Raw genomic sequence first — 16,742 nt, forward strand, 5'->3', positions numbered from 1 at the left:
CCATAAAAGACTCAGAGGAGGAAAAACTCTGTCTCTAACATTGTCTCGAGATGACATTTCTGGTTCTATTTTCTTTTCTGGAAAAAAAAAATTGGAGGGGTGAGTAGTGGGCAGGAACAGCTCTGTAGAACACAACCGGCAGGCGGGGCGTTCAGAGAAGACACCATGTCAAAGCTTTATGGAAAAATGGCCGGGCACATTGCTCTTGCTTGTCATCCCAGCACTTTGGGAGGCCAAGGCAGGAGTATTGCTTGAGGCCAGGAGTTCGAGGCCAGCATGGGCAACATAGTGAGACTCTGTCTCTACAATAAAATAAAATATTTAAAAATTATGAAGTCAGGCTGGGTGCGGTGGCCGATGCCTGTAATCCTAGCACTTTGGGAGGCCAAGGTGGGTGGATCACGAGGTCAAGAGATAGAGACCATCCTGGCCAACATGGTGAAAGCCCATCTCTCTTAAAAATACAAAAATTAGGCCAGGTACGGTGGCTGACGCCTGTAATCCCAGCGCTTTGGGAGGCTGAGGTGGGTAGATTGCGAGGTCAAGAGATGGTGACCTTCCTGGCCAACATGGTGAAACCAAAAATACAAAAATTAGTTGGGTGTTGGGGGGCATGCCCCTGTAGTCCCAGCCACTCCGGAGGCTGAGGCAGGAGAATCGCTTGAACCTGGGAGGCAAAGGTTGCAGTGAGCCAAGATCGTGCCACTGCACTCCAGCCTGGCGACAGGGCAAGACTCTGTCTTCAAAAAATTGTAAAGTTAAGATGGCCTTTAAAAAAAAAAGCTTTTGGAAAACTGTGATGGGCCACACACAAATGTGAGGTAGTCATCACCCAAAGAGGCCATTTGCTGACCAACTTCTGAGTGCTAGGCACGTGCTGGATGCTTTGCCTGAATCAGTATAAATGTCATCACCACAAGAGGCCTTCCCTGACCATCCTGTTAAAGTAAATCCACTCCTCTCCCTACCCTCCAGTTATTCTCTCACGTTCCCTGTTCCTTTCCTTCTTACTACTTGTAATTTATGATGTTTTTGTGTGCTCTTTTTTTTTTTTTTTTTTTTTTTTTGTGAGACAGGGTTTCGCTCTTGTTAACCCAGGCTGGAGTGCAATGGCGCGATCTCAGCTCACCACAACCTCTGCCTCCTGGGTTCAGGCAATTCTCTTGCCTCAACCTCCTGAGTAGCTGGGATTACAGGCACGTGCCACCATGCCCAGCTAATGTTTTGTATTTTTAGTAGAGACAGGGTTTCACCATGTTGATCAGGATGGTCTCGATCTCTTGGCCTCATGATCCACCAGCCTCGGCCTCCCAAAGTGCTGGGATTACAGGCGTGAGCCACCGCGCCCGGCTTGTGTGCTCTTTTTAAATCCTCTCTCTCCTCCATTAGACAATTAGCTTGCCATGAACAGGAGTCATGTGGGCAAGTTGATCGTGGTCTATCCATGCTAAGCATAGTGTCTTGTATCCAATAGTTACCCAAATCCTTTTGTTAGACAAATGCACAACTGTCTAATCTTTACAACAGCTTTATGAGGGAGGTAGTATTATGACACCTGTTTTGCAGAACAGAGTCAAAGAGACTAAGTTTATTATGACATTTAGCTCTGTTCCTTCCCCTTGAGGGGTCTGGAGAAGGAAAAAACCTGAGGGTCAGAAGAGAAAGCTGGGCCCAGCAAAACGGCTCACCAGTTCAGCCAGCACCCTGGGCTCAGCTGCGCTCTCCCAGCCTCATCACACCCCAGCAGTTCCGAGTCATTAATCCACAGCCACAGAGCTAGAGGCCAGTCCAAACTGGCCTGTTTATTTTCCAAGCCAAGTGAGACTCAGCCCTTCCCTGCCCACCCCAGAGCAATATACAGCTGAGAGTCCACGCCCTACCCCTCAAGCCTTAACATAGCAGATAAATTAATGATCTCTTTTTATAAAACATTGTACAGGGAAAATACATACATATAGAGAGAGCTAGTGCTGGGTCTGGGATGAAATTTGCTTCTTGAACACAGATAACCAGACCCTACTCTGTCAGGATGGCTGGCCTTGGTCATCTGGGCGCCTGCCCACCCTGCACTGTCTTCCCTAAAGTGGCTCACCTGCTGTCCTGACAATGCAGTGCCTCGGCTGGACCACAAATAATAAAGGTCCAACATCTTCCCCCAAAGGGAGTTACTCTCTGGCTGGCCCCCACCAGCCTACTCCTCTGAAATGGGCCACCCTCCTGTCCTTTCCTTTTACTGAGGCAGCCTACCTTGTCCTGGTCCCAGGAATTTGGCCCACCAGGACCTGAAGACAGGGAAAAGTCCAAGGAATATTGTTTCCTGATATGTTTGGTGATCATATATCATCCACACTGGGACTCTTGAAAAGTGGAAGGGGCCTAATTCACTGGAAAATAGGCATACACCTGGGCTGCCCAGGCAACGGACACATGATCACCCTACTGACAGGTCTCCCCTGCTCTTTTTTTTTTGAAACAGTCTCGCTGTGTTGCCAGGGTGGAGTGCAGTGGCACCATCTCGGCTCACTGCAACCTCCACCTCTCAGATTCAAGCAATTCTCCTGCCTCAGCCTCCCAAGTAGCTGAGACTACAGGTGCATACCACCACGCCCAGCTAATTTTTGTATTTTTAGTAGAGACAGAGTTTCACCATGTTGGCCAGGATGGTCTCAATCTCTTGACCTTGTGATCCACCTACCTCAGCCTCCCAAAGTGCTGGGATTACAGGCCTGAGCCACTGCTCCCGGCCAGGTCTTCCCTGCTTTTAACTGGCCCAATTCTAGCACCCTTTTTTTTTTTTTTTTTTTTTTTTTTTTTTTTTTTTTTTTTTTTTTTCATATTTTTAGTAGAGATGGGGTTTCACCATTTGGCCAGGATGGTCTTGAACTCATGACCTCAAGTGATCCACCAGCCTTGGCCTCCCAAAGTACTGGGATTACAGGTGTGAGCCACCGTGCCCAGACAACCAATCCTACCACTCTTGACTTTCCCAAACACATTCCCCATCAGCAATAAGCTTCTTCAGACTTCTGTTCCCATGTCGGCTGCCTCCACTCTCCAAGGCTTTCTAGCATCTTAAAGCATCAATAGTATTGGTGACTTGTAGTATCAGTGTTAGGAAAAATGCCCCCTCCAAATCCCATATGAGACCCAGCCATGTAAAGCCCCTAGAGTCAAGCCTAAGACTCATGGCTCCTTGGGCCCAATCTCCAAAATCAGTCCTGCACAGGTCTGAATAGCAAAGCATGGTTCAACCCTGTTTCCCATCCTAAACTTCCCAAGTCTCCTCTCTCTAGGCCTCCCTATAGCTAAGGGCCAGGGGCAAAGAGAAATGAACCATCCATCTCCCTGCAAAGGGCTTCCATTCCACATGTGGGAACTTCTCTCCCCACCACACACATGGTACTTCTCCGCGTGTTATACATACACATTCCTGGTCCCATCTCAATGTGGCTGGGCACCCCAGGTGTCACCTGTTGCTTGCGATGGCAGGTGATGGAGGCTAAAGATCTCCCTGTGGTGCCCTCCATGCCCACTAGGACAGGGCTGGGCCTGACACGCAATCTCAGCTATCTCCATGGTTCCAGTTCAGTCAGGGCCACACCCCTTGCTTTCAGAACCTGCTCAGTAGGCCGTGCTTGTAAAACTTCTAAATAACTCTTGCTAAAGCAGACAGTACCAGAGGGCAGGAGCTCAGCGCCTAAGTCCTGAACGGTTCCTCCTCTCTACCCTCCTTCCCCTCCCACCCCCATGTGTAACAGTCCACACAGCCGCACCAGCACTTTGGGAAACAGAAGCCCACTCTTGATCTTCCTGGGCCACTGCTTCTCATCGTCGGTCTTTGGGGATCAACGACTCATCTGTGTCTGAGTCAGGTCGCCTAACACCTGCTGTGTACTTCCCACCACCCCCACCAAGAAACAAGTGCTCAGATCCTTAAAGACACTTAAAGACACAGTTTGTTGGAGCAGAGCTGAGAGAAACCGTGGCTCAGGAGGCGGCTTTCCGATGGGCCCCTGAGCAGGCATAGGAGATGGGATGGCGGGTCCCAGGCCTCACGGTGAACGTGTTGATGGGGCTTCCATAGAGGGTGGTGGCGTGGGAAGATCTGGGGGAGAGCAAGAGACGCGAGGTTAATATCTGCAGCTGGTTAGCCAACACGCCTCCCGTCTCCCCCAGGCACCGAGAGGAAAAGATGCCGCTTGTACTTCTCTATTTGCCCCCACAAGCCCTGGGTTTATCGACCCCGGGGAGGGACCGCAGACTATCACAAACAGGGCTCCCCTTCCGGTCTGGGTTCTGCTGGCGGAAGAACATGTCTAACACGCTTTTTCACTCAGAACTTTCACTCCTGGCCTGTGTCTGGATCTAACTCTGTGTTGGGAAATCCCTCCGCCCAAGGACCACTCAGATCTCTCCCGGCCCCACCCCTAGACTGACCGCTGAGGTCTAGCGGGTGGGAAAGAGACCAGAGGAGCCGGCGGAGAAAGACAAGGGAGGCGCCAACAGCGCCCTCTCCCGGTAAGTAGGCCTCCCTCTCCCGTTCCACCTGCAAGGCCGAGGGGAGAAAACCAAATGTTTTCTCTTGACCGATGGCCACGCTTTCAAGGTCCTCCTCGCCTGGGTGCCTCCCCTCGACCCCTCGCGGCTCCCCGCACCAGCCGGGGCCGCAGCTCACCTGCCGGCAGCTGGGGCGAAGCCGTAGTCGGCGCCACCCGACGCTTTGTGCTTGGCCTCCGAGGCGCCCCGGGCGGCGCCCTCCAGGGACAGCCTCGGCGCGTGCAGGCCTCCCGGGGGCGCGCGGCCCGCCGAGTTCACGCGCCGCATTTCCGGGCCTCCAGGCTGTGGGCCGAAGCAGTTGGGGGAACTCAGGCTGCGGGCGGTGCCGCCGCGGGACAGCCCTGTGTCGCGATGCGGCTCCCCGACGTACAGGCGCTTCTTGATGAGCGAGCGGCCGGCTCCGGAGAAGCGGTCCAGGCCGCCCGCCCCGGTGTAGCGCGCGCCCGCGGGAAAGCGCGAGAAGCCGCGAGCCGGGGGCACAGAGGGGCCGGCGTCCCGGGGCTGTCCCAGGTCTGAGAAGTTGTTCCGGGGAGGGCAGCCCCGGCGGCTCAGATACTGGAGGGCCGGCGCCGGGGGCTCAGCGTCATTGCTGAACTCTGGCGGCGGTGGGATGACCTCGAAGCTGAACTCTTTCTCCTCCTCCTCCTCCTCCCTCTTGTACGATGGAGAAGGTGGGGAGGAGAAGGACTTGGGCAGCGGGCGGCCCTGGGTGGGGTTGGAGGGAGCTGCTTTTTCCCAGGCCACAGGGGTCTGGGGCTCCGTCTTTGTCCAGTTGTGTCTGCGGCTTGGCTGTGTGCCCTCTGTGTCTCTTCCCGGCTGTGGCCCCCATGTAATGGGTATTTCGGTCGTCAGCGGGGAGCCCTTCGCAGCCTCCTTTGGTAACTTGGGTACCACAGTGAAGGAGTTGGGCCTGCCCTGGTTGTGAAGGATGCTGTCAGAGCCCGCCTCGGCTTGGTGGCTGTGGTCAAGGAGACTCCCTGGTAGAGAGGACCGGCCCAGGGCAGCCCCTCCAGGCCTCCCCCTCTGCGCCCTCTGCCTGGCCGCCAGGAGCAGGGCCATCGGCGAGCCCGGCTCCACTATCTCCCCAGTCACCGGGTGCCTGAGGAGGTCATCAGTGGGCTGGGCTGAGGCAGGGGGCTTGGCTGGCAGTCCCAGGGGCTCCTTCACCTCCACGGGCTCCCCTGGCCCTGCAGCCTCTCCTCTGGCCAGTGTGGGCATCATTACGCCAACCTCATGACTGGGGCTGCTCTGGCGGCAGTGGGGCTTGTAGAGACATGGCACCTCTCCTCTACCAAGAGATGCCTTTGGTGGGAGGGCTGGAGATGAGCGGGCTCCCTGTGTGGGCAGCCTGGTGGCCTCTGAGGGCGGCCCCTCTGCCCTTGGCTGGGAGGGAATGGAAACTTCTTGAGATGCTAGTTTCTCTGGCTTCCCAGCTGGGCCTTCATCCTTCTCTGCCATTAGTTGGGATGTGGTGGTTGGCAGAGTTGTGGCTGTAGATGGTATGGCAGGGCCAGATGTAGTCTTGGGTTGTGTGACTGGCCCAGGTATGGCCTTGGGTGCTGTGGCTGCTGGACCAGGTGTGGCTTTGGGTGCTGTGGCTGGCCCAGGTGTGGTCTTGGGTGGTGTGGCTGGTCCCAACGTGGCCTTGGGCTGGAGTGATGTGGTTGGCAGCAGGGTGGTGGATTGAGGTCGCAGATTCTTGGCCACAGGCTTGGAGATTTTGTCATTATCAGCCCCATTTTCAAAGATTCTTCCCACTTCTAGCCGAGGCTTAGCGGGCAGAGACCCTATGCTGGGCTTAGCCTCCTTCTCTGCTGATGAAGAGAGCCGGGCCTCCAGCTCATTCAGGAGCTGCTGCACACTGGGAGTGGGAGAGTCTTGGGGAATGTAGTCCACAGGGGGCAGGGTCAGGCCAGAGGGAGCCTCTGTCTCGGTTAGGCTGCTGTCACCGAGACTCTTTTCAGGAACACCTTGGGGAGTGTCCTTTGCTGGCAGGCTCAGGCCCTTCTTGCCCTCCTTGCTCTGAGAGGCCACTGTTGGGCTTGGCCTGTTACTGAGGAATCGGTCTTCTCTCCTGGAGCCACAGAGATAGGCTGCCAGCTCGCTCCGCAGCTTTTCCATCTGGCTGGGGTCCCTCCAGTCCACAGGTGCTGAAGACGCTGTGTCCTCTGGGCTGGGGGGCGTGGGTTTGGGTTTGAGAGCAGGAGAGCTGGATTTGGGGTTTTTTGTAAACCCAGCAGGTGGAGGGGCTGCCTTCTCAGCAGAGGGCAAAGGAGGTGCAGCTGGGGGAAGTGGGGGTGCTGGGGGAGGGAGAGGGGGTGCAGGAGGTGGCAGGGGAGGGGCTGGAGGCGGAGTCCTAGCTCGTTCATCTGCCTGGTACTGGGACTGGCCAAGCCTTGGGCTGGCTGTTGCTGTGGCCCCGAGCTCCCCAGGGCAGTTTGGCTCCGGGGCCCTGTCTGGGTAGACCTGGGAAGCAGGGCGGATATAGAAGCTGGGAGGCAGTGAGAGTCGGCTGGGAGCCTTCTTGGTGGCCTCCTCTTCTTTTTGGGGAGCCTCTTGTGCTTCCTGAACTGGGATCGACGAAGTCCTGACTGGGGTTGGGGGAGGCACTTTGAAAGAACGGGGGAAGGTGAGGTGGGGCTCTGGGGCGGGTCCCAGGGCGCTCCCCTTTGGCTCAGCGGGGCTTCTCGGGGGGCTAGCTCTGGTGGCCTCTGCCTGCCTGCCATTTAGTGCTACATCTGATTTCCACTTGGTGACTCCCCCAGGCGGAAAGAGCCGAGTCCCCACTGTGTGAGGAGATGCTGGAGCAGGGGGTGCTGGGGCTGGCCCAGGAGGCGGTGGGGGGGCGAGAAAGGCTAAGGGTGGGGCAGGGGGAATGAAGTCAGGAGGGGTAGGTGTGGGTGGGGAGGAGAGAGTGTGTGGTGGGGATAGGGCCTCCAATACTGGGGGTGGAGGTGGGGCCATGCTGGGTGGGGGCGGGGGTTCCAGCAGCAGAGGAGGCGGTGGGGGTGCTGTGGAAGGGGGAGGTGGCAGTGGCGACTCCCCTGGAGGTTGTGAAATGTCCTGAGGAGGCCCTGGGGCTGGGCCTGGGGGAGGCGGGGGGATGAGCAGATCCTGGCCATACTGCCCAGGCCTCAGGTCACCCACAGAGCTGTACAGTCGGAGGTTGCCATTGACCAGTGAGCTGGTACCTGAAAGAAGGAGAGGCAAAGATGGGGGAGGGAACAAGGCAGACCAGCCCTGCCAATCTCTTGTTTACCCAGGGCAGGGGCAGGGGTGGGCACCCAAGAGAATGACTGGCCCATTTTCTCCTGAACACCAAGAGAGGGAGCAGCCTCGTGTCCAGTCTCCTGAGCTGTCCTGGCAGTGTCCCCCTTCTTTTTAGGGAGGGTGCTCGGCCTGTGCCTGGCACAGCCTTTGAAGCCTGACCTCCATTTGCATCCCCAGAGTCACCCTCTACCCTGCACCAGGGCACCAATTCCTCTGGCTGCCTCCTGGCTGTGTCACAGGTTGGCAGCAGCTGCCTTTCCTGCCCCACAGACATAGGTCCTGTCGAGTGCCCTCTCCCATTATGTTCAGTCCTTGGGTGTCACTGTCCCCAGGAGACAAGAGTCGCCTAACCAAGCTCACACTCTGGTCTATCATCTCTTTACTCAACTCTCTTCAGTTATCCCCTTTGAGTGTGCTGTCTGTTTCTTGCTGGGACCTTGACCTTGACAAAGCCAGAAAGTCCAGGGTTCACATCCCAGCTTTACCACTTACTAGATGAGTAAGCTTGGACACATTAATTAACCTTGCTAAGCCTCAGTTTCATCATCTATCAAAGGGGCATGGTGTCAATGCTCACTTCTTATAGCTGTTGTGAGGATTAAATGAGAGAATTTATGCTAATACACAGAGCGGGCTTATCATGGTGCGGGGCCTCTGGTAGGCAGTTAATAAATGGGAACCACTTTGACTCCTACCATGTGTGCTTAACTTTTCAGACTGTGTAAGACAGGGAAAGTGGGAGAGAGATAGGAAGTCATGGGGCGGGGGCTAGAGACCTCCTCAGTGAAAGCTGGGTGAGAGACCTGCAGGAGGGAGCAATTTGCACGAACAACTCCTGCTTTTTTTTTTTTTTTTTTTTGAGATAGAGTCTCACTCTATCGCCCAGGCTGAAGTGCAGTGGCACGATCTCGGCTCGCTCCATCCTCCACCTCCTGGGTTCAAGCGATTATCCTCTCCTGCCTCAGTCTCCTGAGTAGCTGGGACTACAGGCGTGTGCCGACACGCCCAGCTAATTTTTGTATTTTTAGTAGAATCAGGGTTTCACCACGTTGGTCAGGCTGGTCTCGAACTCCTGACCTGGTGATCCGCCTGCCTCAGCCTCCCAAAGCTCTAGGATTACAGGCATTAGCCACTGCACCTGGCACTCTGCTTTCCAAAGACCTTGAAGCTGCTAAGAACCCAGCTGTTCACCTCATAGATAACATAGGCAGATTCTGGACTGCAGGATAGAATAGGGGTATGCAGAAGGAAGGTGGCCTGGACAATCTGGGTGCTTAAGAGATGCTGAGAGCCTCTGTCCCCAGCAGCTCACATCCGTCTGCTGTCCTTGGACCTGGTCCCCAGCCCCTCTCCCAGTGTCTACTTCCTTCTTAGGGTTACCCATCCTTTGCTCCTTTCCTCTCAGTCCCTAACAGTGTGGCAAACCTGGGGAGTGTGAAGCTCTGAAGGGCTCCTCCCAGCTGCCTGACTTCAAAATGAAGAAACCAAGAGTGGGAAAGGGGAAATCTAACATTTACTGAGCACCCAACTGTCAGGCAGGAGTTAGGAGCTGGGGTACAGCAGCAAAAAAACCCAAACAAAACAAAAAGCAGACAAACACCAGTCCTCCTAGGGAGCTTATGCTTGAATGGGACAATGAACATAATGTGTGAGTACATTATTACCACATTAGAGGATGAGTTGCGATGGGAAAAAATGCCAGCAGGGGAGGGGTGCAGCAGGTGCAATTTATATAGGGCAGTCCGAGAAAGCCTGGCAGAGAAGGTGACATTTGAGCAAAGAAGGAAGGGCCAGGTGCGGTGGCTCGTGCCTGTAATCCCAGCACTTTGGGAGGCCAAGGCAAGTGAATCATGAAGTCAGGAGTTCAAGACCAGCCTGGCCAAAATGGTGAAACCCCGTCTCTACTAAAAATACAAAAAAATTGGCCGGGCGTGGTGGCGGGTGCCTGTAATTCCAGCTACTCTGGAAGCTGAGGCAGACAATTGCCTGAACCTGGGAGGTGGAGTTTGCAGTGAGCCGAGGTGGCGCCACTGAACTCCAGCGTGGATGACAGAGTGAGACTCTGTCAAAAAAAAAGAAGGAAGGAGGGAGATGCCACACAGATGCCTCACAGAAGAGCATTCTGAGGCCTGTAGTGCAAAGACCCCAAGGCAGAAATGTGCCTAGGGTTTTTCAGGAGAAACAGAAGATGCTTTAGCGGGGGCAGTGTGGGAGGGAAAAGAAAGCAGGCAAAGTGGCCAGACTCCGATCAGACTCCAACAGTCCTTGTAAGAACCTTTTCTCTGATTGACATGGGAAGTCATTGGCAAATTTTGAGCACCTCTGAGAGGTGTGACAGACATGACTTACATCCCATCCACCCCTTCATTTACTCCTCCAAACTGAACTGTTGTTCTCATTGTTCACTGGAAGATACAGAGGTAGGAGGGCTGAAGCGTCTTGCCCAAGGGAGCAAAGTGAATATGTGGGGAGCTGGGATTCAAAGCCATGCCTTTCTCCCACTTGATGCTGCAGTTGTTCCTACTCTGGCCTTGTCCCCTTGCCACCCTTTCCCCACCAAAAGGGGGCCCTTGCTGACCCTGGCTGTCCTCAACTCCCAGCCCCACTGCCTGTGCCCACTGCAGCCAGTAATTAAGAAGCCTGAGGATGGCGAGAGTGGCTGTGCCTGGGTGACTCTGGCTTTGTCACCAGCTATGAAGAGGGGCAGATGCTTGGCTTTTGAACTCAGGGCCCTAGGAGGAAAGAAAGATGGACAAGCCCCTAGCCCAGGGTTCACTTACCTGTCACTTCTTTGTCTGCAAAGTCTTCTGGAACTGAGGGGGTGGGCACAGCCAGCCCATGGTTTTCCTGGGCATTCTGAAAGAGACCAGAAAGAAATCAGAGGACAGAGAAAGACAAGTAATTCTCAAACTGATGCTCTGAGGCCATTTTACTGCTTGAAAATCTGCAGTGATGGTCATAGTTGCACAACTTTGTGCATATGCCAAAATATTAAAGGGTGATTTTAAAAAGTGAATCTTGGCCGGGCGCGGTGGCTCAAGCCTGTAATCCCAGCACTTTGGGAGGCTGAGGCGGGTGGATCACAAGGTCAAGAGATCGAGACCATCCTGGTCAACATGGTGAAACCCCGTCTCTACTAAAAATACAAAAAATTAGCTGGGCATGGTGGCGCGTGCCTGTAATCCCAGCTACTCAGGAGGCTGAGGCAGGAGAATTGCCTGAACCCAGGAGGCGGAGGTAGCGGTGAGCCGAGATCGCGCCATTGCACTCCAGCCTGGGTAACAAGAGCGAAACTCCGTCTAAAAAAAAAAAAAAAAAAAGTGAATCTTGTGGTCAATCAATCCTCATTGTTTATCATATTTATGTTACATAAAGTTGCAATGAACATGTTATTAGTAAATACTGACCCATTGCTCCTAGGAGAAATACAGGGTTAGGTGCTTATGAGCCCCTGGTCACAAGATTTTTGTCAACTGATCAATACAAAACCATAATCTTGTTTTAGCTGTGTTTCTGCTTAAAGACACTTTAGTATATTTTGTTGGTTGGTTAACGTTGAACTCATGGCCAATAGCACTATAATACATGACGCTAAACAGAAAAAGACACTTGTTTACATATGATAGCTAAAACAAGAAGGCGAAGGACCCTCTTGTCCAGCTGGGAATGTGTGCATTGAGCAACTCAAAATGTTCACTGCTCTGTGCATGTCAGCAAATGACCACAAAAGCGACGCAAACATTGATTCTGGGGTTACAAATAAATCTTAGCCACTAAACAAATTTGCAAATACAGAATCCACAAATAGGGAGGATTGACTGTACATGAATTCCATCTCAATGAGAATGACAAAGCAAAACAAATAGAATATGCAGTGAATCACCATGGAGTTCCACAGGTGAAAAGCCAAACTCCTCAGCCTGGCCTCCTGCGTATTCTTAGTTTTCATTAGGTATTTATGGAAAATAAAAAGTGATGAACTTGAATTTTTTTTTTTTTTTTGAGACAAGGTTTTACTCTGTTGCCCAAGCTGGAGGGCAGTGGTGCAATCATGGCTCACTGCAGCCACAATCTCCCTGGCTCAAGCAATCTACCCATCTGTTGCTGGGACTATAGATGCATCTCACCATTCCTGGCTAATTTTTTGTATATGTTTTAGAGAATGGTTTTGCCACATCTCCCAGGCTGGTCTTGAACTCCCAAGCTCAAGTGATCCACCCACTTCGGCTTCCCAAAGTGCAGGAATTACAGGTATGAGCCACTGTGCCCAGCCTCAACTTGAATATTTATAGCTCTGCAGACGCCTTTCTGATCGCTAAGCTTTAACAGACTATAATATGTTTACACAGCTGTCAGTTTGTACATACTATTCTGCATTCTATTTTTTTTTCCCAAACACACATTTCCATATGTCAACAAAGTCCATACACTTGCCGTTTTGAAGAGCTGTAGAGTATTTTAGGGTAGTTTTCAAGGTCCTCAACGACCTGGCCTCATGCTTTCCAGCCAACTGTTATTTCCCACTCACCTATTACACCCATCCCACATGGTAGCTCCCCCAACTCCTTCCCTTCCACCTTTTCAACCACCACATATAGTCCGTGTTCATCCGTGATGCTGGGCATGGTCCGCTGTACCTGTCTTTCCCACTCTCCGTTTATAACAATTGTCATCATCATCATCATCATCATCATCACACTCTTTGCACTGTTCTGTAACTAAACACATTATCTCAGTCACACCACTCTGTATAGAAAAGGATATCATCATTTACCAGATGAGGAAACTGCCACTCAGAGACCTTTGGTAAGTTGTCTAAAGTCACACAGCCAGTACTACCAAACTCAGATCCGTGGAGCTCCCACTCCTTAGTATTTTGCCTCCCTAAAATCCCTCATCCTTCGAGGATTAGCTGAGCCCCTCTAGGATGATGGAGCAGGAGTAGGAGCTAAGAGCATTGGCTCTGGCTTTCCAGCTTGCCTGGATTTGAATCTGAGCTCTGGTACCTGTTAGGTGTCTGACTGTGCAAGTTACCTAATCTCCCTTTGTCTCAGTTTCCCCATCTGTGAAATGGTGATAAAAATAGAATTACCCAGGCCAGGCGCGGTGGCTCACGCCTATAATCCCAGCACTTTGGGAGGCCAAGGTGGGTGGATCACAAGGTTAAGAGATCGAAACCATCCTGGTCAACATGGTGAAACCCCGTCTCTACTAAAAATACAAAAAAAATTAGCTGGGCATGGTGGCACGTGCCTGTAGTCACAGCTACTCGGGAGGCTGAGGCAGGAGAATTGCTTGAACCCAGGAGGCGGAGGTTGCGGTGAGCCGAGATCGTGCCATTGCACTCCAGCCTGGGTAACGAGCAAAACTCTGTCTCAAAAAAAAAAAAAAAATAGAATTACCCACTGTAGGGGTAATTGTGAGGACTAAATGATGCAATGCATGAAGAGCACTTGGGAGCCATCCCCTGTCTGCACCAGCTCACACTGACCCACTGTTACCCAGAGCAACCCACAGCCAAGCTCCCAAAAGAGAGGGGACTCTTGTTTGCCCTCCAGATTGCCCTCTAGTTCCTACAGTGAGAACTGGGAGCTCCCTGGAGCCCAGGGACCATGTCTTATGGTATCCCCCAAAGCTGGATGCATAGTAAGCCTGGTTGTTACTCTGTGATGGACCGATGGTACTAATCCTCTGAACTACATAAGTACTAATCCACTGAAATACACAAGAAGGGCACTCAAGTCGATGTTACAGAAATATCTATGAGACCCTGGGTTACTAAGTGCCATCCCAGAATTACCCTGGTCACTCAGGATCAGCAAATGACTCATCTTGTTCTTGAAGAATTCTGAAGCTGGAATGGCCTTGAGTCATCAACTCATCTCTTTTTTCCTGCCTTTACTTGATTTGCAGGGCCAACCACATACGTGTTCTCAACATTTCTCAAAGCCAGTGAGTGGGAACCAGGGGCTGGTACAGGGACCCAGCCCATCAGAGGGGTGTCTCCTACGATTTCCTGATATGTGTCACACACACGTGCAACCACTGACGGTCTCATAACCTCCATCAAGTACGCACACTCTGATTTTGATGAGATGGAGGCCAGGCCTTCAAAAGCCAGCTGATTAACTTCAACATAATTGAAAAGTGGGCCGGGCGTGGTGGCTCAAGCCTGTAATCCCAGCACTTTGGGAGGCCGAGGTGGGTGGATCACGAGGTCAAGAGATCGAGACCATCCTGGTCAACATGGTGAAACCCCGTCTCTACTAAAAATACAAAAAATTAGCTGGGCATGGTGGTGCGTGCCTGTAATCCCAGCTACTCAGGAGGCTGAGACAGGAGAATTGCCTGAATCCAGGAGGCGGAGGTTGCGGTGAGCCGAGATCGCGCCATTGCACTCCAGCCTGGGTAACATGAGTGAAACTCCGTCTCAAAAAAAAAAAAAAAAAAAAAAAGAAAAGAAAAGTGGAAAGCCTAGGGAGTTAGCATCAAAAGTCTTGGCATGCACGCTCAGGCTTGCCAGCGGTGTGGCCCTACATGAGCAGTGGAGATGCGGGAGGAGGACAGTGATGTTGAGCCATTGTCCATGCTTCTCCTGTGTGACAGCCCTATACTAAGAGTGTGACCAGTGTCACCTCAAATCCCTTCACAGAGCCCGAGTGCAAACCTAGGCTTTCCACCTTACCTTTTCTACAGATCACTGAGACCCATTTTCTTGACTTAGAAAACTTAGGCAGCCAGACATGGTGGCTCATGGCTGTAATCCCAACACTTTGGGAGACCAAGGCGGGCGGATCAGCTGAGGTCAGGAGTTCAAGACCAGCCTGGCCAACATGGCGAAATCCCGGCTCTACTAAAAATACAAAAATCAGCCAGGTGCGTTGGCAGGCGCCTGTAATCCCAGCTACTCAGGAAGCCGAGGCAGGGAGAATTGCTTGAACCGGGGAGGCAGAGGTTGCAGTGAGCTGAGATCACACCACTGCACTCTAGCCTGGGCGATAAAGCAAGACTCTGTCTCAAAAGAAAAGAAAAAAAAAAAAAAAAAAGGAAATTGAGCCAATAGTTCCTACTTTGCAGAGCTATTATGAGGATCAAATGAGATAATATCCCTAACCCAGGAATCAATGCTAGTTGGATTATATCTTGTAATCCTCTCTTATGGAAAAATGAAAAAATTGTGAACAATCAAGGCTAAGCTCCCTGGAAGTCTAGTAGCACCTTCTGGGTTACCCTGAGTGCTTAATGGTGTGTGTGGGAGGAAGATGGATGGACTTTATGGGCCTAAGGTAATATTACTCACTATGCCCTTTGATCTTTTTTTTTTTTTTTTTCCAGAGACAGAGTCTTGCTCTGTTACCCAGGCTGGAGTACAGTGGCACAATCTCAGCTCACTGCAACCTCCACCTCCTGGGTTCTAGCAATTTTCTTGCCTCAGCCTCCTGAGTAGCTGGGACTACAGGCATATGCCACCACACCTGGCTAATCTTTTTGTATTTTTGTAGGGATGGGGCTTCACCGTGTTGCCCAGGCTGGTGTCAAACTCCTGAACTCAGACAACCCACCTGCCTTGGCCTCCCAAAGTGCTGTGATTACAGGCGTGAGCCACTGCGCCTGGCCTGCCCTTTAATCTTAAAGCACTTGGAAAACGTATTAACTCCCAAAAACACAGGGAGAAAGTCCATCTCTGGAGCGGCCTGTAACAACAGCTCAGTCCAAGCCCTGGCTTCTTAGGTCCCTCTCCCGACACAAGGGGGTCCCACAACACCCCCACCATCTCACAGCGCTTGCAGTGCTGTGACTCACCATGGTCTGACCCTGGGAGCAAGTCCCAAAGGCCAGCCTCATCCCTCCAGAAGCTTCCAGTATTGAACTAACATATTCTCTCTGGATCTCCAAGCCCCTGTCTGGCCCTTTTCTTTCCCACTTGGGCCCACATGGGCTCCTGTGGGTTACTTAGTTGTCCCTTGCACTGATGTTTATTCAGGGAAGGCAAATGCAAATTCATTTTAATCTTAGTCCCAGAAAAACAGACTCAGAAGGTAAATTGCTTCCCACCCAGGCAGCTGGCATCAAGTGCACTGGTGTGGACGGTGACATATTTCAGTGTGCAAATGCACAGCTGTGGACAGCGTTCATCTCCATGGGTGCTGAATTTCCTCACCTGCCTCTGTTCACCTCAGAGAACAGAGGAAAAGCCTCCTTAAGAAGGGGGCTTGAGGCAGGGCGTGGTGGCTCACACTTGTATTCCCAGCACTTTGGGAGGCCGAGATAGGCAGATCACTTGAGGTTGGGAGTTCAAGACCAGCTTGGCCAACGTGGTGAAATCTTGTCTCTACTAAAAATACAAAAATTAGCCAAACATGGTGGTGGATGCCTGCAATCCCAGCTACCCCGAGGCTAAGGAAGGGAGAATTGCTTGAACCTGGGAGACAGAGGTTGCAATGAGCCAAGATTGTGCCACTGCACTCCAGCCTAGGTGACAGAGTGAGACTCTGTCTCAAAAAAAAGAAAAGAAAAAGTTATGTACTTAATGCCACTGAATTGTAAACTTTAAAATGGTTAAGATGGTAACTTTATCTTATGTGTATCTTTTTTCTTTCTTTCTTTCCTTTTTTTTTAAATAGAGACAGGGTTTCACCATATTGGCCAGGCTGGTCTCGAACTCCTGACCTTGTGATCTGCCCACTTTAGCCTCCCAAAGTGCTGGGATTACAGGAGTGAACCACTGCGCCAGGCCATCTTGTGTATATCTTATACTAAAAAAGTTAAACAAGGCTGGGCGTGGTGGCTCACACTTGTAATCCAAGCACTTTGGAGACCAGGGCAGGTGGATCACCTGAGGTTGGGAGTTCAAGACCAGCCTGACCAACATGGTGAAACCCCGTCTTTAAAATAAATAAATAAATAAAAATAAA

The 16,742-nt window shown here is 52.0% G+C and overlaps 1 protein-coding gene across 1 annotated transcript in view; it reads right to left on the reverse strand.

Moving 5' to 3' along the window:
• Positions 1–2,882: 2,882 nt before the first annotated feature.
• The window catches only part of CUNH6orf132 (chromosome unknown C6orf132 homolog), a 43,149-nt gene continuing 29,289 nt past the window's right edge, over positions 2,883–16,742 (reverse strand). The window contains exons 3-5 of the mRNA XM_032299390.1: positions 10,608–10,683; positions 4,676–7,748; positions 2,883–4,105 (exon numbers count right to left, since the gene is read on the reverse strand). Coding sequence (XP_032155281.1) covers positions 3,988–4,105; positions 4,676–7,748; positions 10,608–10,683 — 3,267 coding nt within the window. The 3' untranslated portion in view covers positions 2,883–3,987. The remainder of the gene's footprint in view (positions 4,106–4,675; positions 7,749–10,607; positions 10,684–16,742) is intronic.

This window comes from Sapajus apella, unplaced genomic scaffold (genome assembly GCF_009761245.1).
Source record: "Sapajus apella isolate SASKATOON/1434 unplaced genomic scaffold, GSC_monkey_1.0 scaffold41, whole genome shotgun sequence".
Lineage (NCBI taxonomy): Eukaryota > Metazoa > Chordata > Mammalia > Primates > Cebidae > Sapajus > Sapajus apella.